The 27,679-nt window shown below is 35.4% G+C and overlaps 2 protein-coding genes across 2 annotated transcripts; one reads left to right on the forward strand and one right to left on the reverse strand.

The window, feature by feature from the left end:
* LOC143469715 (uncharacterized) lies at nt 1-7,229 on the forward strand. Its single transcript, XM_076967506.1, has 8 exons — nt 1-679; nt 887-970; nt 1,146-2,147; nt 3,933-4,149; nt 4,355-4,508; nt 4,609-4,755; nt 5,231-5,423; nt 5,708-7,229. The coding sequence occupies exons 1-8, from the start codon at nt 361-363 to the stop codon at nt 6,697-6,699; spliced, it is 3,108 nt and encodes a 1,035-aa protein (XP_076823621.1). The 5' UTR covers nt 1-360; the 3' UTR covers nt 6,700-7,229.
* A 142-nt stretch (nt 7,230-7,371) lies between these two features.
* On the reverse strand, nt 7,372-27,619 carry LOC143469469 (uncharacterized). The gene is made up of 30 exons (XM_076967172.1): nt 27,412-27,619; nt 25,228-25,333; nt 25,126-25,158; nt 24,910-24,999; nt 24,757-24,825; nt 24,568-24,669; nt 23,830-24,006; nt 23,377-23,691; nt 20,049-20,240; nt 19,830-19,916; nt 19,586-19,753; nt 17,385-19,361; nt 16,679-16,762; nt 16,315-16,515; nt 15,922-16,047; nt 15,683-15,841; nt 15,153-15,245; nt 14,885-15,004; nt 14,367-14,482; nt 14,097-14,247; nt 12,316-13,953; nt 12,144-12,200; nt 11,558-11,815; nt 11,233-11,289; nt 11,039-11,089; nt 10,750-10,911; nt 10,569-10,616; nt 9,145-9,188; nt 8,670-8,857; nt 7,372-8,497 (listed from the first exon to the last, which is right to left on the reverse strand). Exons 2-30 carry the CDS (start codon nt 25,231-25,233, stop codon nt 8,400-8,402), a joined length of 6,867 nt encoding a protein of 2,288 aa, XP_076823287.1. The 5' UTR covers nt 25,234-25,333; nt 27,412-27,619; the 3' UTR covers nt 7,372-8,399.
* Nucleotides 27,620-27,679: the final 60 nt, after the last annotated feature.

Below are 27,679 nucleotides of genomic sequence, written 5' to 3' on the forward strand. Positions count from 1 at the left end.
GCTGCTTTTCTTTTTTGGAAGGATCTTTTGGTAACTTTTTAGAAGTTAGTTATTCACGTTGCAGACTCAACCCCATTATGACAACCTACTGTTGAGAGGTACACGTGTATTTAAAAAAACGTTGCATAATGTTTAATAAGATACGTACTACAGAGTGTGAATGAATGTAAATGATTTCAAGGAGACAGTTTTAACGATTCACTACACCACTTATGATGTTTACGCACCAGATTAATTATACTGTTTTAAGCTTAGCGAAAGATTTTACCTGTTGCCTAAGACCAAGAGGAGTTACGCCTGGTATTTCTGTCGGTTTACCTGAATGATAAAGAACAAAAGGCAAGCAAAAGCGCCGGTAAAATGCATGGACACGGTGCTTGTAGATCACTGCTCAGAGCAGATGGTATTTTGGGTAGAGTAGCAAACGAATCACAGTCATTGACTGAACAGGGTACTGTGCTATTAGCAAAACAAAACCACGAAAATAAAGGGGAATTGGTTGAAAATTTTGTAACTTTTGAAAAGCAATCTGACGTGTGTAACTTCACCAAACCGTTCGAGTTTGCTGTGTGCGGTGAGGGAAAAAACGAAGAAACTAGGGAAAAAGATGGAATTTATCATGACGACAAGAAGTTTGTCAAGACGACATTAGACCAAAACCTCGAGTTGTCATCAATAGGTAGAAGGGTGTTAATTGTTGAAAGAGATTATCTTGTATTTATGCTATTGTTTATGTTTATGCTGTTGCATCGATGTTTAAAGATATAGTCATGGTGATCACATCGTAGTGTAAATGATCCAGCACATGAAAAATTGTTTACCCCAAACTAAAGAAATCATTACTTACACTTTATATTTTCAAATCATCTTTTGTTGCTTGTTATAGAAAACCCATTCGAAATGGCTAAGATAAACTGTCAAGGTCCGGTTGAATCGTACTTTGGGTCTTTTGAAAACAACCAACCTCAAGGTTCCCGCAAGTTTTTACCATTTTTGTAGTCTTATTATCTTAAATGACTGACAGAATGAGAAAATATCTGGCTTAATTCCTTAATATACTGTTGATTCAATTCAACTGGCTCTTCTGACACTTTTTCTATTTTTTGACAACTATTGAATTATTTAATGTCGATTTTAACGTTTAGAATTAAATCTCTATGAAAGCGGAAAAACCTTTCCAATTAATGCCGATGATCTTTTCGGAGAAAGTGTTTTCGAAAACATCGAAGAATTCATATACGACCAAAATTCGTTTACTGCCGCTGCAAACAACAGCTTTCAATTACCTCAACCTGGACAAAATGATGCACTGAGTTTCCAATACATGACCAATGAAACGCAAAGTGATGATACTGCCGGAATTTTGAGCAACAATTTTAATGATATATCCTTAGTAAAAGACAAAGCAGATTATTTTTTTGAAACAGGTCCGCCTTTAAGGACTGCTTCTCCTTCTCCAGAGAGGGAAAAATACCAACGACTCTATTCTAATGATTTTGCTTCTAACGTACAACTTGAGATTCGTGAAAAACACAGGACCTTTCGATCAGTAGATAGCAAAAGATCTAACTCCAGTGAGAAATTGGATGACCCGAGACTCACAGTGTCCAGAAAACGTGACTACAGTTTAAGCAACGACAGCGGCGTTGGAGGTTGTGTTACCTTAGAGTCAACCCGTTCAATATCTCCTCGATACGCGGGCAAGTCTTTATTGTATGATTGCAGTGCTCCTGGCATTGTGACTAACTTTTCAAGCGGTGCTTTAATTTACTCCAATCAGTGCCTTGAGTTTTCCAATGTTTCTGCTTTGTCCAGCCAAGCCACCAGAAGCAATGCAACGGCCAGGCATGGTAGTTACAATAATAATAAGAGTGACAACAATTTAAATTCAACGCATGACGAGCACGTCAATCCACCATTAACGTCTTCGTTATCACCTAAACCAGACATTGATTTTACACTTAAAAAAGATGGAGATGTTAGAAGTGAAAATCGTGAAACTGATTCATGTGAAGAAGTTGATCTTAACAAAGGGGGTGAACTGAATCCTTCCATGCATTTTGCTTCAAGTCAGGTTACTTTGGACGGCAAGAATTCGAGTAAAAAGACAGCTTACAACGAAAAGTGGGGCGTCAAAGTACTTAAAGGTATTCCTCTTTTTTAAGATGGTTTAATGTAAATTAGGCTACCAAAGTTTAGAGTAAATTACTTAACGTGCACGTACTCTGTCAATAATTAAGAAAACTTATTTATTTATTCTAAAAATTTATTTTATTTTCTGTCCTATAAAAGTGCATAAAGCCATATAAGATAAAAACTTCTCCCTTTAAAACAACTGCGTTAAGCCAATTGGAGACAAACACCAGAAAAACAAGTTTGAAATAAAGTCAATATAAGAATTAAACAAAATATCGTCAAGCGTAAAATAACTATAGTAATAATGTATGTTTTAATGTATTTAATCCACAAGTCTGTAACTCACAAGTTTCGTATAAAGCCTTAAAAAGCATTCTTATGATTAATGTGATTTTCGTTTCTCCAAATGAATAAGTGATTTGTTGGTGACTGTATGTTATCAATATCGTTGGCACCTGAAAAGAAGTTTTTTGATCAAAGGCAAAGCGAATTGGGCTACACCGCTACAGGGTTCAATTGTATGTATAATATCCAAGACTTAACCGCGTGGTGGCGTACGAAAAGTGAAACTAGCTGGGTTGAAACACAATATAATTATGGTCCGGTCAAGTATCAGCTTTTTCTTTTGACGGTGAAAGACATTGCTTTTTTTACAATTGTGTGCATTAAGACCAATAACTTCTTTTTAAATCTAAAGAATGTTTTACAATTTACTGTAAAACAGTATAATATTTGAAGCTAGATTTTGTCATCATCACAACAAATCCGGCTATCTGCACTCAATGATCAATAAAAAGCTATTTAAACGATTGTTTTCATTTGCCTTAGATTGTTTTTTATTTGGTGATAAACAATATCTGCTTGTGAGGGCTCCATTGGGAGGAATATCGTCGAAAAAGAACAATGTAACTTAATTCCTAGTTTCTGCAACGTGAAGTAATTAGAAAGACAGACTAGAAAGCGGAGAACGTAAAGGGTGCAAACGAAAACAAGCCAAGTAGCCTCGGGATATATCAAACGCAATCGCTCGGAACAGATCAAACGCAAACTACTTTTCTTGACACGGCGTCGATCGCTGGTGCTGGCGTAATAAAATCTAAATTTATGTCATGCATTGACATGATACTAGTCTATAACTAATCACTAAACTAAAACATAATAATCCGGTATATTTGTAAAAGTTATTTATTATTTATTCGGTCCCACTTTGGTCTCGGTGCACTGATGGAATAGCCTACTGTACTGTATATTTATAACACAGACGCTGCATGTTGTGCACAGCAAAGTGGCAATCGATGACATGCAATTATTTTCAAAAATTATTCTGCTGACTATGCATTTTGGCTGCTTTTGGAAAGACTTATCTCACCACGCTTATCTACTAAGAGTGATTGCTTTTCGTGCAGTCCAAAATGACACGGTACTAGATAGGTTTGGCAACTTACTGTCATGGTAATAGAAACCGTTCGACTCTGCATCTGTCGATTCTTTTTGCCCCGCTCTCATGTAATTATACCAAGTTACAGAACATGTTGTTTAGTTTTGTTTATTTTTGTCCGTGGCCGTGAGAGAACGCCGAACTTGTATGTTCTATCGTGTTGAAGACTTGTTTATATGGTGGTTTAGAATGTTGAAATTTACACCGTTCTCCTTCCGCGAAAGCTTGTAATACAATTTAGATATGCTTTCTTTAAAAAACTGTTTCGCATGCAAAAACAACTTGAAGAAAACTTCAAAATTTTCAAGTTGAAGTTTAGGCTAAAAATAAAATGCAGAGAATCAATGATTCTTTTTAGCTTGGTGCGTGGACAACAAAGTTGCAACAGACGTGGAAAATCTTAACGCGGAGCAGCTAAACACTTTGCTTGGCCAGTTTTGGACGGATGTGCGGAAAACTAACGGCGATTACTATGGTCGTAACAGCCTCTTCAACTTGAGAGCAATGATTAACAAGCACTTAAAGGGAAAGCCGTATTGTGCAACTTTCGACATTGTTACAGATGAGCGTTTCAGGTAATATTAATGAGAATGGATCTATATAGCTAACATGTAAAATTCAGTTAATGGAATGACAATATAATTTTGCCACATATTTTTTGTTCTACTGTACGTAGTCTATTGTAAATTATTGTGTTGTTTTACTGGCGATTGTAAACAGAAAGATACACATACACACACACACTCAACAACAAGAACATTTTTTACATTTCCGTTGCAGAACATCTAATGAGCGGTTGGAAAAGCAGCTTAAAATCCTAAAAGGTATAGGACGTACAATTACACACAAACAACCTATCTCTATAAATGATCTGAGGAAGATGTACGACTCGAACGTTCTTGGAACTTCGAACCCATTGGCGCTCCTGAGAAAAGTAAAGTATATTTCCTAGAACAACCATGAAAACGTAATTTTTAAATGCATAATGTTAGCGCATTTCAATTTTCATGTGGTGATTCCACGCGTTTTTACAGGTGTGGTTTGAAATAACGCTGCATTTCTGCCACAAAGGGTCTGAATCACAGGAAAAATTGAAGAAAACCTCTTTTAAGATATATGGAGATAACAGCGGAAAAAGATTTGTTGGTAGATCTTTTCATAATAACAGTGAAGGGAATCAGGTAATGTCATTAACTTACAAAGTTCCTAAATAAGCGAATTATCTTTTAAATTGTTTTTCAGGCAGAAAACATTGTAAAATTACTAAATAAGTGTCCGTATGCAACTTTGTCCTGAACACGATATGAGCGCGCGGTTAATGTGCATATCCTGTTCATGAATCCTTTTCACTTGTATTGCAAATGTAACCACTGTCTATAAAAATTTTAGGTACAGTTGCCAGGTTAGTAGTATATACTATATAGGACACATCTTTTACCAATCTATGGCAGTATGTGCTCCATCCCAAACCACACCACTGCCTTTACTAATACTAATATAATTGTCTCTCTGAATTAACCTTGGAGAAGTTGCTTTATCCTTAAAGTAATTTTAATTTCCTGGTAGGTATCAGATAAACATCAACAACCAGTACAAGTGTTTAAGCATGCCAAACTATGCTGTTAACTAAATCTGTTTAATAATTCATTAACATAGGTACGAATGTATGAGACTGGAGGAATTCTTTGCCCTGTAAAAAGCTTTGAGTTGTATAACCGCAAGCTTCACGCCCTTCAGCCTCGTCTGTTCCAGCAACCCAGACGTAAATCTACGGTTGATTCACCCATGTGGTATGGAAAAGCACCAATAGGCGAAAAGGCTTTGCAACAAATGATGGCCAATATATCAAGTAGGCAAAATATGTCAAGTTTTTTTCCTTACGTGAAATGTAATAGAAATTGTTAACGAGTAATATACGAGATAAATAGGTTAAATTTAAATTGGAGTCAACTTGCAAATAGAGTGTTAAAAAAACAAATATATTTGGGCCAAGTTTGTTATAAAATATATTTATCTTAAAATGTATTTACCCACAGTTGGGCAGTTTTATTTAAATAGAGTATACCCGTGTATTGGAATATATTATTTATTAATTGACTTGGTGCCTGGTACTGTGTCTTTGTCTTCTGGCAGCTGCAGCAGGTCTTTCGAAGCGATATACCAATCATTGCGTTCGTACTACTGCTCTAGAACAATTTAGCAATTCTCGCAGGAAAACCGGAGGTTACATTGGTCAAGATAAACCACGTCATACATTCAATAAACAGGAAGTCCCAACCGACGCATTTTTGGAACCAAATTCTGCGCAAATGTATCGCCAACCTTCAATATGTAATGATATGAATTGCAGCAGATCATATCAGTATAATTCTGCCCAGTCGGGCAAACCACCAGTTACAACCCAAGAAATCGCCCATGTCAGTCAAAATGTAGATGGCTCATTAAAATTTCACTGCGCAGGAGAACCTAAAACAATGCAATATGAAAAAAGTGCAGCTATTCCCGACGTCTATAGCCACAGCATGGATAATCAGAGTGGCTCATGGAAACATTCTTACAATGCTGATCAACCACTTTATCCCCCTCCGGCCTACAATGAAAACTTCGGTCGCACTAAAAGTTCTCCCCTTAGCAAACGAATTCGCCTTGACCATCAGGCGAATCAACAGGGTTACTTGGCACAAGGTCAATCGGTTCCACAAGATTTTCAATCCTGGCATACCCCTGACCTGTTGGAGAATAAGCAGAGACAGGACAGCTTGTTTGGAGATGCATATAGCTGGTGTCAAGAAGACTGTAACAATATTTTTAAAACTTGCAGCGAAGAAAGTGGTGCAGCCCGCTCCACTCTGTCTCCCGTTTCAATAAGGACACTTTCCAGCAAGGGAAGTCAAAGTACTAATATGCATACAAATCAAGGCTTCTCAGAGACAATAGTAGCAGGCCCGTCCTTCAACTTAATCGATTCACAAACGATTCCAAACATCAATAATGCCGATCAAGAAAACAAAGTCATCGATTATGCTTCTCAGTTACATTCACTGAAGTTCTCTGACCTGCCTTCTGAAGCTTTGACGTCCAATCTTGCTTCGGCACCATCGCCAATCGCACAAGCTGTACAGTAAGCATCGTCTAGAAAAGAAGAGAAATCAGTATGTTGTGAAAGTGTTTTGAATTCTACCCTAACAGCTATAATTGTTTATAGTTACTTGCAGCTTGTAATATGCTTTTTACCACTTAAATACAGCCAGAGCATTGTCGACCACAGTATAAAACGCAGTTTTTGAACTTTAGGTTGTAACGCGTTCCCACGAACTTGTAATCCTGTTTTACTAAATTTTATAATCGAGTTTGTCCTATTTAGATCGTTTCTGTTCGAAAAGCATTTAATATATCTTGTTTCAACTGTATATACGACTTCATTGCATTGTTTGTTACGCAATGTATTGTGACTTTTAGTTGTACAAGTTTTCCTATATATATTTTCTTGTTTTCTTTCGATCATCAAAGAATATATGTATATTGCACTTCCTTCTGATCTTATCTGTCTTACTTGAAGCTTTACCATATTTGTAGATGGTAAAGGCATTTACTAAATTTTACTAACCTTCCGATGTGAAAATAAAATAAATTTTAATAAAATCATACCATGAAATACCTGTGTTGTAAACTAAGGCATTTTCATTAATAAAGTGAATGCAGTATTTATGATGCTGCAACGATTATAATAAGCTATAGACTTTATCTACGAGGAGTATAATTTGAAACTTATACGAGGCATAGGAAACAATGAAATGATCTTTTTGAAGCTAATTTTGGCTCATATTGGATGAAAATACTGCAAATCATTATCTATAACTTCCGTCTTGTTACAAACCACTTTTGTCATAGCACCAAGATTTATGAATTTTAATTGACAATCAATACTTGCAGAAACAAAAACTTAAAATATTTGATAGAAAAATTTCCCGCCAAAAATTTAAATTCAATTACTTAAACACCATTTTTAAACTAAGGTGTCCGCTTTTTTTCGCTGTTAATAAGTGAGTATTCGGAAAAAACAGCAGTTACAGGTTTTTAGGCGATAGTTTTTTCTCATTGCAAGTATTGAGTCTGAGGTATCTGCTATTGGAGGTAGGCGGTAAATATGTGTACGTATAGCAGTAAAAACTGATAAAAACCAGTTCAAAAATACTTCGTGAAACGAGAAACAACGTAACATTAAAGGTTTCATGAATACTATAGTGAAGATAAAACAAAACAATGAATACCTCACAATTCAAAAGCACAGGCTATAAGTATACTATTGCTAACCAATGTTAATCAAAAGTTGATAATTTTCGACAATTAATTTTCAAAGCTTCATTTTCCATATGTACCCTTTAAATGATGTATACGCTATCCACCAACGTGCCTATGTTATACCTGGTTAAGTCAAATGCTATACCTGGGCAACATATACATAAATATAAAGTAAGTTATGCAACTTGATACACATAGGGAACTCTATTTACAAGCAGCGAAATAAATTACACTTCAATAAATGCCGAACCAATAAAAGATTTGTCAAAATTATAATTAGAGAAAGGTTTGAATTTATTCAAGAAAAAGAGATTGTATTCATGGACCGTAATGTGATATCCAGGATGTTTGGACGTAACTTAATTGCCATAACATGTTCAGCAAATGTTTGAGACAGATCCTTTTGTCATAAATGTGTCATAAACATCGCATCATCTTGTATTTTTTTGAATTCAGATGGGCTTTGGAATTATTAAGCGTTTACGGAAAAAAATATCTGACATTCATTCTTGGCAGATGGAGTTTAGTTTCCCTCTGCAGCATTACTCTCATCTTCTAAATCTAATTCACTTGGGATAACAACAAATCTAATCGGTGATTCTGTTGGACCTTCCATATTTGCTGCAGACAAAAAAATTATAAGTTAATTTTACATGTCAGAACGTTCGTTGTTACCTGGAGTATACGACTTTATTAATGCTTTTTAAAGAATTCTTTCAACAAATAAAATTTACCATGTTCAACACATTAACCGTCATTATTAAACAACGTTGAAATAGCCATATATTATTACCAAGACCAATTATAAGTCCGACTATGATAGCGAAGAGTAGAATGGCCAGTATAGTTCCCATTATAACAGAAATGCATTTTCTTCGAGTGATTGGCTCATCATCAGTATCATCCCCGAGGTGTTTCCATATTTGCTTGGGACACACACACCAATTTGTGCCCAGACCGTACAGTAAACTTCTTCTTCCACTGTAATACAATAACTTTTGAGCCTGTTGCCACGAAAAAACATTAAAATGCACTCTTATTTAACCGGGAAGCACATGCGCTTAATAGGGATCAACACCAAATTTTAAACAGCAGATGAGATATGATGAGATAAAGTACGCTACTAACAAAAGATGATGGAAACATTCATTACATTGTGGTTAGTCGTTGCAATATGTAAATGTCTATTCCATAAAAAGTGTACTCAAAAATCCTAAAATGAAAACAATTTATAATTCAAGATGAAAATGTGTTTCAAAGTAACTTACTTGGCCCAACCACCAGAAGTGGATGCCCAGTTGGAGGTTCGTGACTATAAGGAAAGCAACAAAAATGTTAATATTGTAATTGTTAAGCCTTATATATTTCTTATATGTAAATAAATTATTTCCGATAACTTGTAACTTTATTGTTTTGTATTCCGATGAGACATAAAAATCTCAAAGCGTTCCCTTTGTAAAAACTTTATTACATTACCTGTGCTTGGAGCAAGTTTATTTTTCGAACTACTTTTCGTGAATTATGCTTTTGCTTACGCAAGCGCGCCTTCGTTTTCTTTTTGAGTTTAGTTTGACTTAAATTACTCTGATACTGCTCTGTCTTCAATTTTTTTATAGAGCTTTCAAGGTGATTTATTTGATCTTTCATAAGCGACACATTCCTAAACATAACCTCGACATCGTCGGCTTCCATACTGGAACTATAAATACATTCCAATATACCCAAGATATAGTGATCTTTTCCAAGCTGTTTTTGCCAAATGTATTAAATTAATCCAAAAAATGTCCTCAAAACTATGTTGTATTTAAACATTACAATAAGGTTGCGCCAAAGTAATGATCCCTAAAGACCCACCTTTTCGCTAAAGACTTTTATTATTTTATATGTGATCAAGTTAAGAAATGCACGGTCTCTATATACGTCACTGGTAGCACGATTCGAAAAAAGCTGTCCAAAATGAAAGTTTTGAATTTAGTTTAAAAAAGCCTGCCTTGAGTGCTACACAGAATACTTGTTGCCACTTGCAAAAGTTAAGAGCCTACGCATAATTTTACGTTAACTAATTGTTTGAATAAGGACACCAAACATTAACAACACCATTTCGTTAAAGACAGTGAAGACCATGTGTTGTGCAGAAGTTTTGATGGAGTTAGCTCTTAAGTTGCCCTCATAAATACCAAAACAATAGGACTTGAGGACTAACTAGTTGAAATTCAAGCTGCTCAGCAAAAATGTTCTTTTTTTGTATCATTGCGCTTTTTTCCACACAAATCTTCCACAAAAACAATACCGAAAAAACTATGCCTGTTATAGGAATTCTTATGCGCTTCACTTATTTTGTAAGATTTCTTTTTTTGTTATAAAAAACCGCTACTGCGTGTGCATTCCGTACATCTTGATAAGGTATCAAAATTATTATCCTCGAACTGAATAAAGCCTTTTCACGACGTAAGCTCGGTTACTGAGCTTGTTTTTATGCAATGGGTAGGCCTATAAGTTTTTGGAAAAAGATACATTTAAAAAAAAATTGGAATTGTTTGCCAGGACCACTGAACACAAGCAACTGTCCTTTATGCAAAGAGCTTTACAAAGATAGCACCACTGAGTATCGAATATTAATCGTAATATTGCGTGCCCAGTGCTTTAACCACTTTTCTAGCAAATCATCTTTTTCGGCTATGTGTTGTTTTACCTGTATCCTCGAGAACTCTTCATTAGTCTGCGTCATTTCGCTATCCATCTAGAAAGCATAAAAATACAAATGCACAAGTACAGATAACTGAAAAGTATTTAGTTTTTGAAAAAAGATTAGTAAGATTTTATTATTAGGCTATTCTGTAAGGCTATTTTGTCACAATTCTTAGTTATTGTACCGTGGTGACTGTCATTTCCCTTTCCACTTCTTTGACTTGTTTTGGCTCTTCAGAAAAGCGAGTAGTTTTGCTTCCACTTAATGAGCTTGTCTCACTGACGGCCGAGACAGATGTCAGTTTCGTTTTTGAATCACCTGTGCTTGACCATTTCAACGGATTCTTCTAAAGATTAGCAAACAAAATACTCAATGTCAGCCCCAAGTCAAAATAAATCAGACATAAGAAAATATAGAATAATTGCTGAGTAAAAAAAATAGACTTAGTAAAAAGATACAATTTCTCCACTTACTTTGTTTTTATCCACATCCTTCTTAATAGAATCAATTGTCATCTTCGAACTCTATTTCCAACAAAAAATATTTAACTCTCAGTATAATAAACGCTATAAATTGAAAATATACTACAAAGTAGATGTCTATGTGTTATGTGAAGCCAATAAAATTTTCTGTTTGGCTAAGACATTGGTAAAAGATAGTGCTTTACTTTTTGCGTCTTTGAAGAGGAAAATGTCTCCATTTTAAAATCTTCTTTTTGTTTCCCCTGCAATAACAACATTAGAATAATCAACATAAATTGCAACAAATGAAACGAGTCATTTTGACAACATAAAAGTGAGTTTACAATTCGATTAGCAACGATGACGGAAGCAATTATCTGCCGGATCAATGCCACAAACAGATAATAGGAAAGAGTTCTAACCCGTAACCATACCGCCAAAAAGCAGTAAACCTCAAGGCATAAATAGTTGACGAAAGAGTGCTAAAGCTTGTGTCACCTTCTAATGAGGCTTCTTTTGTTTTGTCAATACCTTTCTAAACTGGTACAAAAACCCCAAAGTTCGAGTACTTTTATGCTTTTGGGCATCCTCTGCAAAATGTTGTTCACGATTCTTTTTGTGGTTATCCATTCCCAACTGCTTTAAGTCTGCTTTGCCACTAGGTCTTTGTTTTGATGTATTGGCATTTACTATGGAATGATCTTTGGGTTTCTTTCCCCGACCAGGATATTCGTCCATTCTCTGCGTTACACCTTGTGATATTTTGCAGTCATCGTTTTCCTTTTTGTCCTATTTATTTACGTGTTTTACTTTGTCGGTTTCTGTTTTTAGCCTCTCGTATATCACAATTCATGTATTGATTTTAAAGGAAGTAACGAAGTCCAATCTTACTAAATAAGTATTCTTTGCAGAACAACAGTTGGCCTATATAGCCTAGTCACCCTAGTGTATGACTATATGTGCTATCAATCCTAAACTTTACTTCGATATCACAATCTAATTTCATTTCAAGAAATGCTCCATTAGAGCCACGACTGTCTATAACCACACCAAGTAAATCATCTTCTAAAATCTAAAGACCAATGATGCCAAATGGATACAAGATGCTAAAATTTACCTTGGCGTTTGTTGTTGGCTTTTTCACTTGTTTGTTTTCTTTTCCAGAACTAACAGGCTAAGATAATATAGGCCTAGTATAAATTTCAAGATAGGAGGCAACTTGTTAAAACAAAGCAACAAAAGAAATAAAAGCACTGGACACAAACCACCACCGTTTCACCATTAATCACCTTAGCTTTGAAGAATCTCTTGGAAAACCAATTGTTTTTGCAAGCGTTTTCAGAGATTTCTTTGCCTTTTTTTGCTGTAGAAGAATTTGTGTCAACTGGCAAGGCGGCTGTGTTTGAGGAAATCTTAGCTCTTGTAACAGGTTTTGACTCCAATTTTTGTGTCGCAACAAGAGTAATTTTGTTTTTAGAAGCGGTCCTTGTAGAAAACATTACTCCAGAGGTGCTCTTGCTAGAGAAAACCTGAATATTTGATTGAAATGGGTTCATGCAAGATTTTCGCTGAGTTAGCGATCCGCTTTCAACGCAAGCTGTCTTGAAAGGAATTTCTGTTTTTAGGGACTTTCGTGCTAAAGTTTTGTTAGCGTCATCCGATTTTTTAATTTGATCGGGAGTTTTCTTTTCAAATAATTTTGATTTAAGCGATTTCTGTGGAGTAAAAGTTGAGGATATTCTATGCTCAGCTACATCTTTTAACTCACACCCTGCCAGAACTTTTTGGTCACTGCTTTTCTCCAGAGCACCCTCAACCTTTTTTTCTGTAAGATCGGAGATTTTTGTATTGCAGCAACGAGGAGATCCGTTGTCATCTGTACCTTTAATAGGAGTAATGCTGGACGGTGTGGTTATCTTTTCAACGCCTTCACGTAAAGAAAAACCAGAAGTGACTACACACTCGCTTTGCAATGAATTAGTACCATCCTCCGATTTTGCTTTGTCATTTTCTGTTACTTGGCTTATTTTTTTTTCTCGCGAGCTGTCTGTTTCATCAGTTGGCTTTGAAATATCACATTTCTTTTTTGTGAGTGTAGAAGTCTCTACACCTGTGTTTTCCTTTGGTTTTTCGTTATCTGACTTTATTTTTGTTGCTGCTAAATTAAGACCATCTGGGAAATCTTCTGTTTTATCTTCATGGTCAAGTTTGGTGTCTATATTACCAATGCATGTATATTCCCCATCAACGGAAGAACTGGCATTATCATGAATGATCTTTTGATCGGTAACAGCTATCGGAGAATGCTCAGCAAAAGTGATGAAATACTTGTTTGAGTCAGAAACAATATTTGGGTTTAAGTTCTGGTTATTCTTCAAAACTTCATCTTTAGACGTAATCTCTAGGTCGTCATTTTCTTCCAAGCAAGATGAACTTTTTAAAGTTGTGGAACTTGCTGTTCGTTTACTAGAAAGTTCCTCCATTGAAGTTTTTTTATCTCGAATTGCGGTGGATTTGTGACACAGCATATCCACGTGAAGAACACTGTCTGGAAGAGTATCCTTCTTAATTGGATTTTCTTTTAAAACACTGGAAGCTGTATTGTTTAGCTTTTGCTTGTCCGTATCTGGTTCACATAAAGATTTGTCTTTGTTCTCCCCAGGAACATCTACGGCATCAACACTTTGTTGCGGAGTTTTCGAGAAAGTTTCATCTTTTGCCAAAGTTTCAGTATTCAAAAACTTATCGACGACAGCAGAAGTCGTATCACTATTAGTAGTAGTCAACACAGGGACATCTTTTTGACAAGCAAAATCTTGTGGATCATCAGCAATATCATCAACAAGAATGATCATGTCATCGTCGGATTGGTCACCAAAATCTATTCTTGTATCAAGATGCTCTGCTTCTAACTGGAGTGCTTTTGACTAAGGAGTATGAAACGTCACAAAGCGCAAAAAATAGGTTTGAGCAGTGTTAACCAGTATAGCAATATTCAATACAAGAAAATGATAAAAACAAATCTATTTTTCCATAGAAAGTATTAACAATAGACATTATAAGAACTTACCAGAGAAGAACTGCTTGACTGATAACAAGAAACCTTCAACCGTGACCCACAATCATCGTTATGTTGCAAGGCAGGGGTATTTGGCCCTGGACTAATTTTCAAGTGGGCAGTAGGGCTAATTTTTGGGCTCAAGCTTGGTGGCAATTTGGGACTATAAAGTCATGTACTGTTTGTTAGTGATTAGCATTGTAAAACCGGATGCCTATAGTTACATGAATACTTAATAACTTAACATAGATACTAATCATTGCAGAAATTTTGATTTAAAACCTCAGTTTATGCAGTTTCAAATTTTTTGTCAAGTCTGTTTCATCAATTTTGTTTTGATTTGTATCGCTTTTGTCATCGGGATCTTTTTTCGCTTCCGCAGGTGAATTCGTACTCTCCTAAAAATTTTGTAAATTGAGATTTTTAGGCTGTTATTTATATTAATAAGTATTATGCAAGCTTCTTCATCATTTTTGTTGCAATGTTTAACAAAACATTCTTTTTTGGTAAAGTATTTAACTTTATTTAAACACGATTTTTGGTCAATATGCCTAAGCATAATTAAAAGCACGATAAGCTTAGCTTTTTTAAATGCAAACGAAAGTAAGAGTGTATATAATGTCAGCATCAAGGGCTTTAAAGGTAAAGAAATAAAAATATGCTTTACATGACATAGCTTATATTTCAGTATGATCTATCATGGTGTTCCATTCAAATTATGTCATTTTCTGAATTTTCGTCATAAAATCATAGGCTATATGTTGATTAAAAGTGTATTTGTTTAAGTTATTATGGCTCACTTTTTCATGCTTTGTACGTTTCTCTTTTTCAGTCTTTTGAATAATGGACTCTGCCCTTTGAATTTTCTTGTTCATTTCCTCGATTTGTTTTTCAAGTAGAGTAACACGCACATCAATGACCTAGAACAGTATGAGTTAGAAGGATTACCAATTTTCATTACTAAAATAGTAGTAGTAGACGTACTATAGTTTGTTTGTTGGTCGGTAGTAAAACTAAAAAATGATTTGTTGACCACGTGAATGGATTAAAGAAATATAGTAAACTTACACTCTCGGAATTTTCGGCAGTTTTTGGTATCTGTTCTTCGAGTTGTCGTTTCAATTCTTCCTTTAGTTGCGCCATTTGCTTTTCTAAATCGGCCTGCAATAGTTCAAATTAAGCCCATGCGTTCACTAATTTCATATTTTATACTTATAGAAGAGACCGACAGTTGTTATGCAACCTATATAGGGGTAATCTTAAGCTTGTCATCAAATCGTCTCCATCAGTTTATCGCATCCGTGCATAGAAAAAAATTACTGCGGGACGTTTCTGTCCATTACTTTGCAGAGTACTTTTGCTTAATTAGTAAATAACATGTATTCTGCAAAAACAGGAGTTTAAAATTAAATGATTTTGGACAAACTTTGGTTGCGTTTTGACAATCATATAATCATTTTTTATTTTGGAATTTACAATTAGTCATTAATGTGAAAAATGTATATTTCTAAAATAGTGGTAAACAGCATCGAACAGCCAATGGAAGATCAGAATAGTACTGAAATCAATATTGTTTACTATGTTATATGGAGGAAAACCTTCAATTCTTTTTGCTGTTTTTGTGTAATGTCCAATGGATCAATGTGAACAACGCAAGATGGTGGTGTTTCGCTATATGTAGAGTGGCTAAAACGTTGAGAGGTGTCGAACGGCGACTGGTAGTGCATAATTTCGCAAGAGTGAAGGGGATTATAATCCTGTAAAATTTGCTTTTGTTACTGGCACGCAAAACTACAGAACCTTATGAGAAAAATGTAAATACAAAAACGTTCTTTACTTGGTTATCCTCGTCGTGATAAGGGCAACGTCCCTGAGCAAGTGCAGCGGTTGCTCCATGATCTGGATCACTAAGTATAAAAAGTGGACGGTTGTGATGGAGGCCAGAATTAACTGGACCTTCGATCTGAAAATAAACACAAAACCTAATCAAAATAATTTATATGGAAATTTAATTCATGTCATTAACACAAAGTTTCCGTTTATTGCATGATGATATTTGATATACGCTTGATAAAAAATATTTAAAATTAATTCGAATAATGCCTGAAATGAAGTAGGCAATACCAGCAATGTATCACATAAAATCTATATTCATTTCATACCATATTATTTACTCAAAGTACCTAATTTAATATGTTTAAAATTGCATCGTATATAAAGTCCAACTTACACCGTTTTTCACGTTCCGTCTTTCAGTTTCGTTTTCTTCGAGAACTGCGTGATTGTCAGACAGCCTGGAATTTAGCTCGGCTATTTGGCTCTCAAGATTTTCAATTTTTGCGTTTAGTTTTTCGTTCACACCTTCACTTTCTTTATGTTTTTGCATTTCCTCTTGCAAAATCTGTTGAAGTTTATGCAAATCGGCTTCCATCTATAAGAACAGGATAATCAATACCGTAATTGAATTATTTGTCTTTAACTGAATTCAAAATAAATGATACTTTTCCCTGCGAGACCCTGAGGACGTGCAATAAAAATAATAACAACTTCAAAATAAACTTCAATTAATTTCTGACAGTGTCTCTATTCCTGACCTCTTTTTGCTCGTTTAGCAAACGAACAGTCGTTTCTTCATTTAACTTTTTATTTCCTTCTAGTCTCATTTCTTCATAGAAACCCTGCAAAATATTTTTGTTTTATAAGTTTATTATGAATTTTTTCCTATAAACTGTAAAACTGAGCTTTGTTACTTAAATGAGCACATGGCGTAGGCCTACTACTGAAACAGGGGCATGCTTTCGTTGTGTTATCAGTTCTGTTAGTGGAACGAACATATTATAAAACAAAAACTTTGAAAAGCTTTAATGAATGAAATTTCTTTCATTGCATCCAAATAATTTATATTTACTTATGATGCAGAAACCTACAGTATAATAAATTCAAGACAGATAAGGGACAATTTAAATTTCCTCCTATACCATGGGCAATATGTGCCCTTCTTTCGATAATAACAATGAAATCTATTATCATTTAAATTGTAAAGGGAAGAAGCAAGCACTATATCAGTCTACTGTTTATCAACGTTTAGGACAAAAATATTAGCACCATTTGCAAGGTATTATCTTGACATCATCACAAAGATGATGTATACATGATGTATCTCATGCTGTGTAATATGAAAGGTTTCCTTTATCAAGCGCTTAATAAAGAAACAACTAACACGATTATTTCATATCACTAAAGGTAATAAACCCTTTGCAACTAATAGTGCGAACTACCATCTGCAGTATATTCAATAACCTTGGAGTTTTCAGTTTTCTTTAGTTCATCATGTATAGGCTTTGGCGTACTACTAGTAGTCACATTAGTGGAGTCGAAAGTTGCGTTGTCTTCACCTTCAAATTTCGTTTCAGAGCAACAATCTGCGATCGGATCAACCGAATTAGATGGGAGCAAATCTTTTGTAAAAGGAGACTCTTCTTCTTTGTATACTTCCGTTTCAATTTCGCAAATTGCATTGTTTTCACATCCAAGTTTCTCTTCAGAGCAACTTTTAGGGATCGGCTCAACGGAAGTAGGTGTGAACAAATCTTCTGTAAAAGGAGATTCTTCTTCTTTGTTTACTTCCGTTTCAATTTCGAAAATTGCATTGATTTCACATCCAAGTTTCTCTTCAGAGCAACTTTCAGGGATCGGATCAACGGAAGTAGGTGTGAACAAATCTTCTGTAAAAGAAGATTCTTCTTCTTTGTTTACCTCTTTTTCATCAGGTTCTACTGAAACGGATTTTGACTGAAATTTGTCTTCTGTGTTTTTTATGACCTCATCAGATAGCCCTTTCTTTAAATCTGACGTGTTTAAACGGTTGATTTGATCATGAACGTGCAAAGTGGTTACTTTTTCTTCAGTTTTTGTTATATTTAGTTCATTTTTTTCGTCTGTTGCATCGTTGTTATGAGATGCATTACCGGAAGGCAAAACATGTAAATTTCCTGCAGTTAATTGAGCAACACAGCTGGTTGTTGTAAGGTTACTTTTCTCACGACGTAGATTCAACTTGGTTCCCATTTTTCGATGAATATTTTTAGCAATCTGCCACAACGTCTCTTTAGGGCGATGGTTAGTTATATCGTTTCGTGCAGTTGGCAACGAATTGCTTGTTTTGTTTAATTCCTCTTTGGCTCTCTCAGAGATCTGATTGTCGGAGTCCATAGCTAATTTTGAAAAATTTTCTTTGGTTGTGTGACAGGCTAACGCTTGTGAAGACTCATTCGTTGCCAAACTAACAACACTATTATTCCTTTGTTTTATAGGAGGGCTAATTGAGGGAGTAGTCAGAGAGAAAACATCACTTTTTCCATCAATGTTGCCAACGTGAATTGTGGACTCTTTTTGAAGGCAAACACTATTATTATCATTTTCATTCAAAAGATTTTTTATGGATTCAACAGGTTTTTCTTCGCTTTGCTTACTGTCATCTCCTTGTATTATAGATTCTGAATGAGTTTGTGGATTCACATCAAAGAATAAAACGTCAGAAATCTCTCCATTTGAGTTGCAGTTTGCCTCACTTGTTGTGTTAAGCCCAAGCACCTTTTCTTGATCAGGTAGGTAAAAAGTATTTTCAGACTTGTGATCCAGATTCGCAGGGGTTTCAGTGCGGTTAACTTTTGACCCATCTTCTCTTTCACTCTTAGGGGTAAAAGGATTTTCGTCGTCATCATCTTTTGAGGTGCAATAAGTAAATGCAACTCTTTTTCCACTTTCTCTACTTCGATCACTTTGTTTAAATTTGCCAGCGGACAAACTTGATGATCCTGGAGAAAGAATTGGTATCGTGGATGAAACCGATTTTCTCACAGAAGCAAGGTGTTCAGCTTGTAGTGGTGGAAGCCTTATGCAGCTGGGTGGGGACACAACTGCTTGGTTAAAGTGAGTGCTAGAATCGCCGTCGTTGCAGTGAACATTTGTTGCATCTACTTTGCTGCTGTTTATTTTGTCTTCAGAAAGGACCCTGGGCTCTTCCGAATGATCAAGTTTAGCAAACTTTTCTTTTCGAATTTCGTTTTTCTCCTCCAGTGAGCGTTCACCGTTCCATAAAGCATTCTTTGGTTGCTCTGCCCATCTGTTAGCTATACATTCTTCGTTTGCTTTCGGTGAGGAAGTCACAAATACGTCATCGTCTTCTTCGTCAACGGTGCTTACGTCAGCAAACATTCTCGTTCGTCGTCGCGATTGAGATAAATCATTGATAAATCCATACGAACTGGTATTGCACTTCAGATGTGAACCAAAACGCATGGGAAAAAGTTACATTAACTTACTTAATTTTCCTATTTATTTTACTTTTCACTATAATAATCTTTGTAATTTATATTTTATGGAAAAAATTACCCTGACAATAGATAAAATGAATCTGCGAACTGTTTGATACCGTATAAAAACAAACATCAGGCCGCAGTAACAGTCACCGTTGAAACAATTACATTATAGGACTATACCTGTTCAGAAATGCGGGGCCTGCGACGTGACCTACACCGGTTCTGTATATCATGTTGGTTATTCTCTTTTGATTGGGCATTAATTGGGCTGGATACCATTTTAACTTGGTGTTGGGTTAGGTTCTGACTATGATCCGCTTTGTAAATGTTAACTGCCATTTCCTGCTGCTTTTGTTAAATTAGAGTAATTAAACATTTCAACTCAGTAATTTTAAGTCTTCAAAATCAAAAGGGATTTTTATACCTTGAGAGTGGGATCGTATGCCGCCATGTTTTTCTTCATCCAAGGATCATTGTTGTTTCTGCCGTATTCATATGGTGTACGCATCGACTGAAAATTGACTTTGCGTAATTGTTTTTATTTTTAAGTTAATTTTGTAAGGTGTGACATGGTGCTAATTATAATACAAATGTCTATATGGTTGTGGTAATTGACACAAATGACTGCGAAATGTTCGCTTACCGAACTATTCATGGACGGATAATTATACTGTTGTCCCTGAAAATCAGGATGATCTGAAAAGGGTGATTGATAATTTCGACCTGAGTTATGATAGTCAGGAGAATATCCGTAGTTAGGATATCCAACATCTTCCGGTGAAAAAAGCTGATTCCGCGACCGAGGAGTCCAGTAGTGTCCATGCTCATCCGATTTCTACAGTAACAAAGTTGCAATGTAAACTCAGGTTTATTTCGATTTCAAATTGCGCAGACCATTTTTAGTACCAAAATGTAACTAATAAGACTACTGAAAACTAAACTGCAGCTCATGCAGCTAATGCAGCTAATGCAGCTAACGTAGCTAATGCAGCCAACGCAGCTAACGCAGCTAACGTAGCTAACGTAGCTAACGTAGCTAACGTAGCTAACGTAGCTAACGTAGCTAACGTAGCTAACGTAGCTAACGTAGCTAACGTAGCTAACGTAGCTAACGTAGCTAACGTAGCTAACGTAGCTAACGTAGCTAACGTAGCTAACGTAGCTAACGTAGCTAACGCAGCTAACGCAGATAACGTAGCTGATGCAGCTCATGCAGCTCATGCAGCTCATGCAGCTCATGCAGCTCATGCAGCTCATGCAGCTCATGCAGCTCATGCAGCTCATGCAGCTCATGCAGCTAATGCAGCTAATGCAAATTAGGCAGCTAACGTAGCTAACGCAGCTAATGCAGCTAATGCAGCAAATGTAGGTATCGTAACTAATGTAAATAAAATGCAGCTAATGTGGCTAATCTAGTTAATGGAGCTATTGTACCTAATGTAGTAAAAAAGTAACCATTGTAACTAATTGTAACTATAGTTATAAATTAAAACCATTATTAGTAAAATTTATGTTCATCCCGGATTGTTTCTCGATATATTCTGTGCACTATAACTATTTCGGTTTGCCCTGATGCGTTACCCATTTCTTTGTGATTGCGCTTACATTGCGTTTACATGCACATTGTACAGTATGTAGACTACATATAAACCTTGATATGTAGTTGCCCCGGCATCTAATCTGTAATCACGGTAATCTATCAACCTTGTCTGAAAAACGTTCGGAAGGCCTCACATTATTTCCAGTTTCCTGCATCGTTTCCTTACAATTGTTTTGTTCTGATGCGTTATAAATTTGATGCTTAATAATTTATATTTGTGATATTTAATATGTAGATTGTAGACAAAGGCGCAAAATGCAGCACGAAAAAGAAAATGCTTCAAACCATTTATGAATGAGAGAAAGGTGGCGATGCCCAGTGCAATCCATCACGTCACAATGAAAGCTGAACTTGCAATGAAATTACATTTGTTTTTCCCTGGATTGAATTTGCAAATATTCTTTATCATTAACGTTGTAAACAAAAAAGGAAAAACCACAAAATTTGAAGTATTTGGTAAAGGTAATGTAATGAAAGTAGGGCTTGTCATAACTATCACCCACAGTTTCATTTAACAATTTCAATTGCTTAATACCGTAACACCGTTTGTACTCTATGAACGAAAATCAAGATAAAAATCTGACACTTCTTGGGCGTAACTGTAGCGTTGTACGAGTACAATGCCCACGGAACTGAACTATAAGTCCATAATCATACTAAGACAGCGACGATCAAAAAAGACGATATCGTTCTTCCAATTAACTTTTAGGATTTGATCGACGCCTACTGAACAGTAGTAGTTAATACAGCAGGCCTACAAGATAAAGGCTTTTGTTACATTGAAATAAAATTTACTTCACGTAAAAGCTCTGTTTGCTTGAACATCTACATTAAAGCTATAAATATAAATATTATATCTGTTAGATCTACATTTAGTAGGTATATTAGCTACATTTCGGTATTTAGTAGCTATACATTAACTATATTTCAGTACCCACAAAGTAGATTTTTTTACATTGGCGATTCATTTTGATATTTAGAATGGTCCAATAGATCGATACCTATTACATATATATATATATTCGTGTATTTTACATGCATTTTAATATACCATAAAACTGTATGGTATGATATGAAGTAACACAGGTCAATTGTAACAGCTCAAACATTCCTTGTAAGTCATTGAATGTCGAAAATATAGCCAATATATCGGCCTTTCAACCAGTGTAAACTAAGCTAATCATCTCGATTGTAACGATTGCTAAAAAGAAAATATCAACAAAAGTTTGTTTGTTACACAATTCAGTGATTTTTTTCTTGAATGGAATAATTTGGTCTGCATCTGCCAAAGAATTAAATCGGATTCTTTGTGATAGCGAGGGGGAAATAGGAGATAAGAGCTATTTTATATTCTTAAATTATAAATATCTTACTCCATTAGTAACAGCCGACCTGATCACTCTTAATTCATTTCGATTTTGATGAATCTGACGACGAATTTGGTGGAGTTCTAAACGCTTTGTTTGTCACACCTGTTACTCCGACACTGATTTAGATTACATATAATTGATTTGCAATACAATAGCGGTTTTAATAATTGGTGTTACAGCAGACCCAGCGATACATTACAATTGATCCGCTATACGGGGTCAAGAAAGAGTGCGATTAAAGCAAAATTGTAGACTGAATGAGTTTGAAGCTTTTAGAACATGTGTACAAGGTCGTCATTCATATATCAGAACTAACTGTTTTTTAATCAGATGTACAACATTTTGAGTGGAACTGTTAAATCTGAATTTTGTTAGAATTGTCTCTGGTGTCCCATACACCAGACAATACTGATTGTGTTCGGTGACATATCCACTACGGCAAGATTTTTGACGTAAGTACAGATCAGATTTCCATTAATTTGTAAAGGGGTATACCGGGAAGATCCCAGTAAATAAAATCGGCGCAGAGATATAGTATACGTTTCACAGCAATCTCCTGAGTTTAAAAAAAAATTTAATTTTAAACTCATTTTTTTGAATATATTTTTGCATTGTGCAATGTATACTGAATTAGTTACGTGCAGGTTCCGACAATTCGTATGATTTTGTACGGCTTATTTGATTTGATACTAAAAATTTGCGAAAGGTGGATGAATTGAGAACTCCCATTTTCTAAAATTAAGCCGAAAGATGATTTGGGTAATTATAAATGAAATTTTCACAAAACTTTCTTTACTTTATGTCGTATACATAAAAATAAATTTTGTAGCGTGGCTTGTTTGTCAGAACTGGTAAACGTAAGAGGTAAACTGTGAATAGCACAAGTAAATTCTGCGCTGAAAATCATCTAACTTAAATGAAATATCCAGAATAAGATCATATATAATCTTAATTCTCCATGCAAAAATGACCGCCTTAAAGAAGCGTTATTAATGCCAAACCTTCCCATTATTAGTTCCAAATGGATTGTATGTGTCACCCCTGCTTTTCTGCTCAAGTGGTGAAAGCCCCATTCCTTGATCGGGAAATTCCCGTCTTGGTGTAAAACCGAAACTTTGCGGGTAATTATCATGGTGATTTGGGCCGGGTTTTCGTCGTGGGATACTGTACGGCGGTTGTTGCCCAGGAATTATTTCATTTGAGTATACATTGGGATACGGACTATTCATCGATGGTAGGTAGTGTTGATTTGGTATATATCCATGTCTGGACCACTTAGATGTATCGACACCTGGGTAGTGGTTTGAACCCGGATACTGGTAAACAATTGTAGAATAACAGCAATTATCTTATAATGTATAAACCAAAGCACCAAGAACAAAAATCCCCCGAATTTTACACAAATAAAAGTAAAAAAAAGCAACCCCTCCACCCGCTCTAAAATGCTTTTCTACCTGAGTATCGTTTTCGAAATGATCAAAATGATGTTTAATATCGCCATGTGGCACGCTTGCGTGTTTTAATGCTTCTCTTGAAACAACTGGAACATTGCCTTCAGCGCTTGATTTGTTCGCACTTTGCTGACGGTCATCAACTGTTTTCCAGCGATCGTAAAAGTACGAATCCAACTCCTTTTCCAAGTAAATTAAAAAGTTGCTATTTTTTAAAAAAAAGATAGAGAACTACTGTTTGTAGTTATTTGCGGGATTGGAATTTTGTTTCTTTGTTTGTGTTGTAGCCTAAGTGATCTATTGTTAAAAAATAATTAATCGTTTAATTTCACATTACACTACTACAATTACTTCCACGGGCAAGAAAATTTCTGGGTGTGGGATCTATCATTAGGCTACAAAAAACTATAAATCTGGAAATTAAATAGAATTTTGTTTTAAGTTTCACGGTGTTAAGTTAAGGTTCAAGTGTGCCGAATAGCACCATATAGACCCAAGTTTTGCATGAAGTTAAAGTAAAATATGTTTTACAGTAACATGTACAGTATAGTGTAATAACCGATTAGCCCGAAGAGATTAAAATTCGCCATGACTTTAATCGGCATTCCAAATGTCACATGAAAATAACTGGTTTTAACATGATTGTTACTTTGTAACCCAAGGCACAGTTTTGATATTAAAACCCAATTTTCGCAAGTATGATTCTGAATTTTTAGACAAGTGAATATCATACATGCAGACCTCGCGCATGCGCTGTCTAGACTCCGCTCTTGAGCGGGTTCGAGCAGATTCGGGCATGTTCTTGTAAGCATCATCATTCGGAGAGGGCGAGTTGTAATAGCCCTAACAATAATGAATTAAAACTTACTTTAATAGTGAAATAGCTTCTATTAGAAAACAAAAAGTCTCTGGTTTATAATGAAACGGTACCTCGTATACAGGAGTTCTTCGGCGCGTTTTGGACATTTTTTGCCATTTCCATTGCAGCGATGTTAAGTGCTTGAAAGAAATAATGGCAGGGTAAAAGGAATAACATAAAAGAATTGAAATTTATTTTTGAGTTTTATCTTTCAAATAACGTACTCTTTCATTACGTTCCATAACGAAAAGGTCAAGGTTTCCTCTGACTTTTCTCCATCGGTAATTGGAATCAGTTTCATACATACCAGTAAACTACAAAATTAAACTGATAAATAAATGTCACAGGCTCTTGTATGTAAAAATCACAATATTTTGTGCATGTTAAATATTTAAAATACGAAGCCTAATCAATCATTTTATCGTTGAATTGCTACGCACCGCTGAATCATGGCCTCTAACGTCCCCCGGTGTCTAAAAAGGTATATTGTCAACCTACATTGCAAACGACTTCCCAAAACTAACTGTTTTTATTCCACTTACATTCATATTCTTTTCATTTTCAAGAACTGTATTCGTTATCGCGTACACCTGTCCAGGAAGTTGTGTTTCTTTTTCGGTTTCCAAAGCGTCTTTATTCTTTTCAAATCTGATAAAAGTAGCACGATTATCGTCATTTAAGGGACGATCTTTTATCATTCTGTGTTCAACTCAGCAAAATCATTATTCTGCATCATTTTTCTGAAAGTTAAGTTAATATTAGGCTGTTAAATCAACCTGAAAAAGCACCAACAACTACAGGCCTACACTTATCACAAGTTACTAAGAAAACTTTGCTTTTGTAATTTCAGAACATAATTTATCATTAACAAAAACCAGTTTTAAGGGGCGTTTAGAACTTATTGTGTGGGAGCAACATTCTTTCCATATATCGAATTATGAAACAAATACAACTCCACGCCACGCACAAGAAGCCTTTGTTTAGGCTTGGGCTACTAAAAACTTAAATGGTTACCAAAGCAACCCGATAAAATTGGTTTGAAAGCGACTGGATGTGTTTGGTATACCCAATCCAACCAATTTGAAGTGCTCGAAAGTATTCAAAACGAAACGGTTAATGTCCAATAGAACGTCCTGTTTCAAATACCAAAATGTTTCATATGTAACACTTGTAACCAGCTCTTAGTTGTCAAGAGTGCTTCGCGGTGTGGTATATGGTAGTGAAAGTTATTAGGGTAAACAAAATTTGATTGAATTAACTAAGATAAATCGCTGTAAAAACATATAATATCTGTATTTTTTTCTCAATGAAGATCTTGCAATAAATGGCCTTTTTACTTACAAGAAACGTATTATAGCCTACCAAAATCGCTGTAAGATCAAGCTGGAATATAGCAGGTAGTTACTCATTGCGAAAAAATTCAGCTGGCATACTCAAAACCTGATCCAAAACAACAAAATCGCAAAGTTTAACAGGAAATTCACACCTGCGTTACACCCATCCCACAGACGAGAAAAGCTTTGGCCTGTACTCAGATACGCAAACAAAATACCAGAAGCTTTTTTGAAGAGGATTCCTTTTGTTTTTAGCTATAGCGGACAGCAGTTAAAGAAACAACGCAATGAGTTGTCCACAACCGTCAGGATCAAAATTTGGAAAAGCACTGGGGGTACTCCAAGGAAGTGTCCAGAAAAATATCGTTCATGTAGGCTGAGACAACACTTCAACGGGGGATGTCACTTTAAACAGTCCTTGATCGCGTGCTCTCAATAATGAAAGCATTGACACTAGGATCCCGCAAAACACGTTGCGTATAAAAAAGAAAGCTTTTGCTCTTGAAAGCTGAAAGAGTGATAGAATTACATAAATTCGAGATAAAAAGTTTCAAAGAATCTTTCACGCACACCTTTTCCACTCATTATAGTTTTTGCTTTATTAACATGTAGTCTAACATATGTCAAACGGTGGAAAACGCGTTTCCGGCTGACATTGATAAATAACTTATAATCTGAAAATAATTCACAGTATAGTTAGGTTACTATTTTTTGATAAATCTGGTCTCGAACTTTAGTTTAGAAACTAAATTACTAAACACGTTGAACAATAGCTTATAGGCTACGTTATTTCAAACCATGAAGAACTTTAAAAAAAGTTGCACAGTAGGTCTATTACTAAAACAGGGCTTGGAAAGCTTTTACAAATAGTTTACTTCCAAACAACTCAACCTTAAAAACTACAACAGTCGCTATCAATATAAGATACAATGACAAAGCAACCATACGTTAAAAACAATTTTACAGGTCGTTATTATGTTGACATGAAACCTTCAAGTAAAATTTTATGAAAAAGTTTAATCTACTATCAACGCATTATTTTTTGGCATGGCTGTTGGGAAATCTCATTCACGAAACCAGCCTTCAGAAAATATTAATAACTACGGCTAAATATCTAACTATCTATAGATAGATTGCCATTAAATTACAGTAATACCAATCTACTCTGACTGCGTGAAATTTTGATTTGTAAAGATAGGAGATCAAGACATTCTGTCCGTTCCGACTAATGAAACTTTCATCGCCAATGTAGTTCAACACAAATCACCGAGGAAATATTTTGCTAAATCTGGCCTGGCTATATGTAGTGTTTTTCCTTTCGCATAAGTACAATCGAAAAACTGTAAACAAAAAATAGCAAGTATTCTATATTAAGTATTCTTATTTTTTTACCTGATATCCAACTTTTTTCTTACAAGTAGTGCCACGAGAAAACAATACAAAGTGATTGTCTGATTGGCAACTATTATAGCGTTTCTGAGAACCTGAATACAATCCGGAAAATTAGCAAGTGCTACCAAAAACCTATTGATCTTTCTGTAGTTGACACGTAAGTACCTTTGTTGAACGAAGCAGCCTCTCTTTTCAGTCGGCACCTTGTGACGCGATTAACAGAAAAGCCAGTCGCCTGGTGGTCGCCTTCCAGAATCCTCTACCAGTG

This window comes from Clavelina lepadiformis, chromosome 8 (genome assembly GCF_947623445.1).
Source record: "Clavelina lepadiformis chromosome 8, kaClaLepa1.1, whole genome shotgun sequence".
In the NCBI taxonomy this organism is placed as follows: Eukaryota; Metazoa; Chordata; class Ascidiacea; order Aplousobranchia; family Clavelinidae; genus Clavelina; species Clavelina lepadiformis.

Coding starts and splice junctions, on each gene's coding strand:
- LOC143469469 (XM_076967172.1), bottom strand. Junction 24,007..24,567: donor CTAGACAGCGCATGCGCGAG/GTCTGCATGTAT, acceptor TACTTGGAAAAG/GAGTTGGATTCGTACTTTTA. Junction 8,858..9,144: donor ACTTCTGGTGGTTGGGCCAA/GTAAGTTACTTT, acceptor ATTGTATTACAG/TGGAAGAAGAAGTTTACTGT.
- LOC143469715 (XM_076967506.1), top strand. CDS start 361: ATGCATGGACACGGTGCTTGTAGATCACTGCTCAGAGCAGATGGTATT. Junction 680..886: donor CCTCGAGTTGTCATCAATAG/GTAGAAGGGTGT, acceptor TGCTTGTTATAG/AAAACCCATTCGAAATGGCT. Junction 4,756..5,230: donor ATAACAGTGAAGGGAATCAG/GTAATGTCATTA, acceptor TCATTAACATAG/GTACGAATGTATGAGACTGG.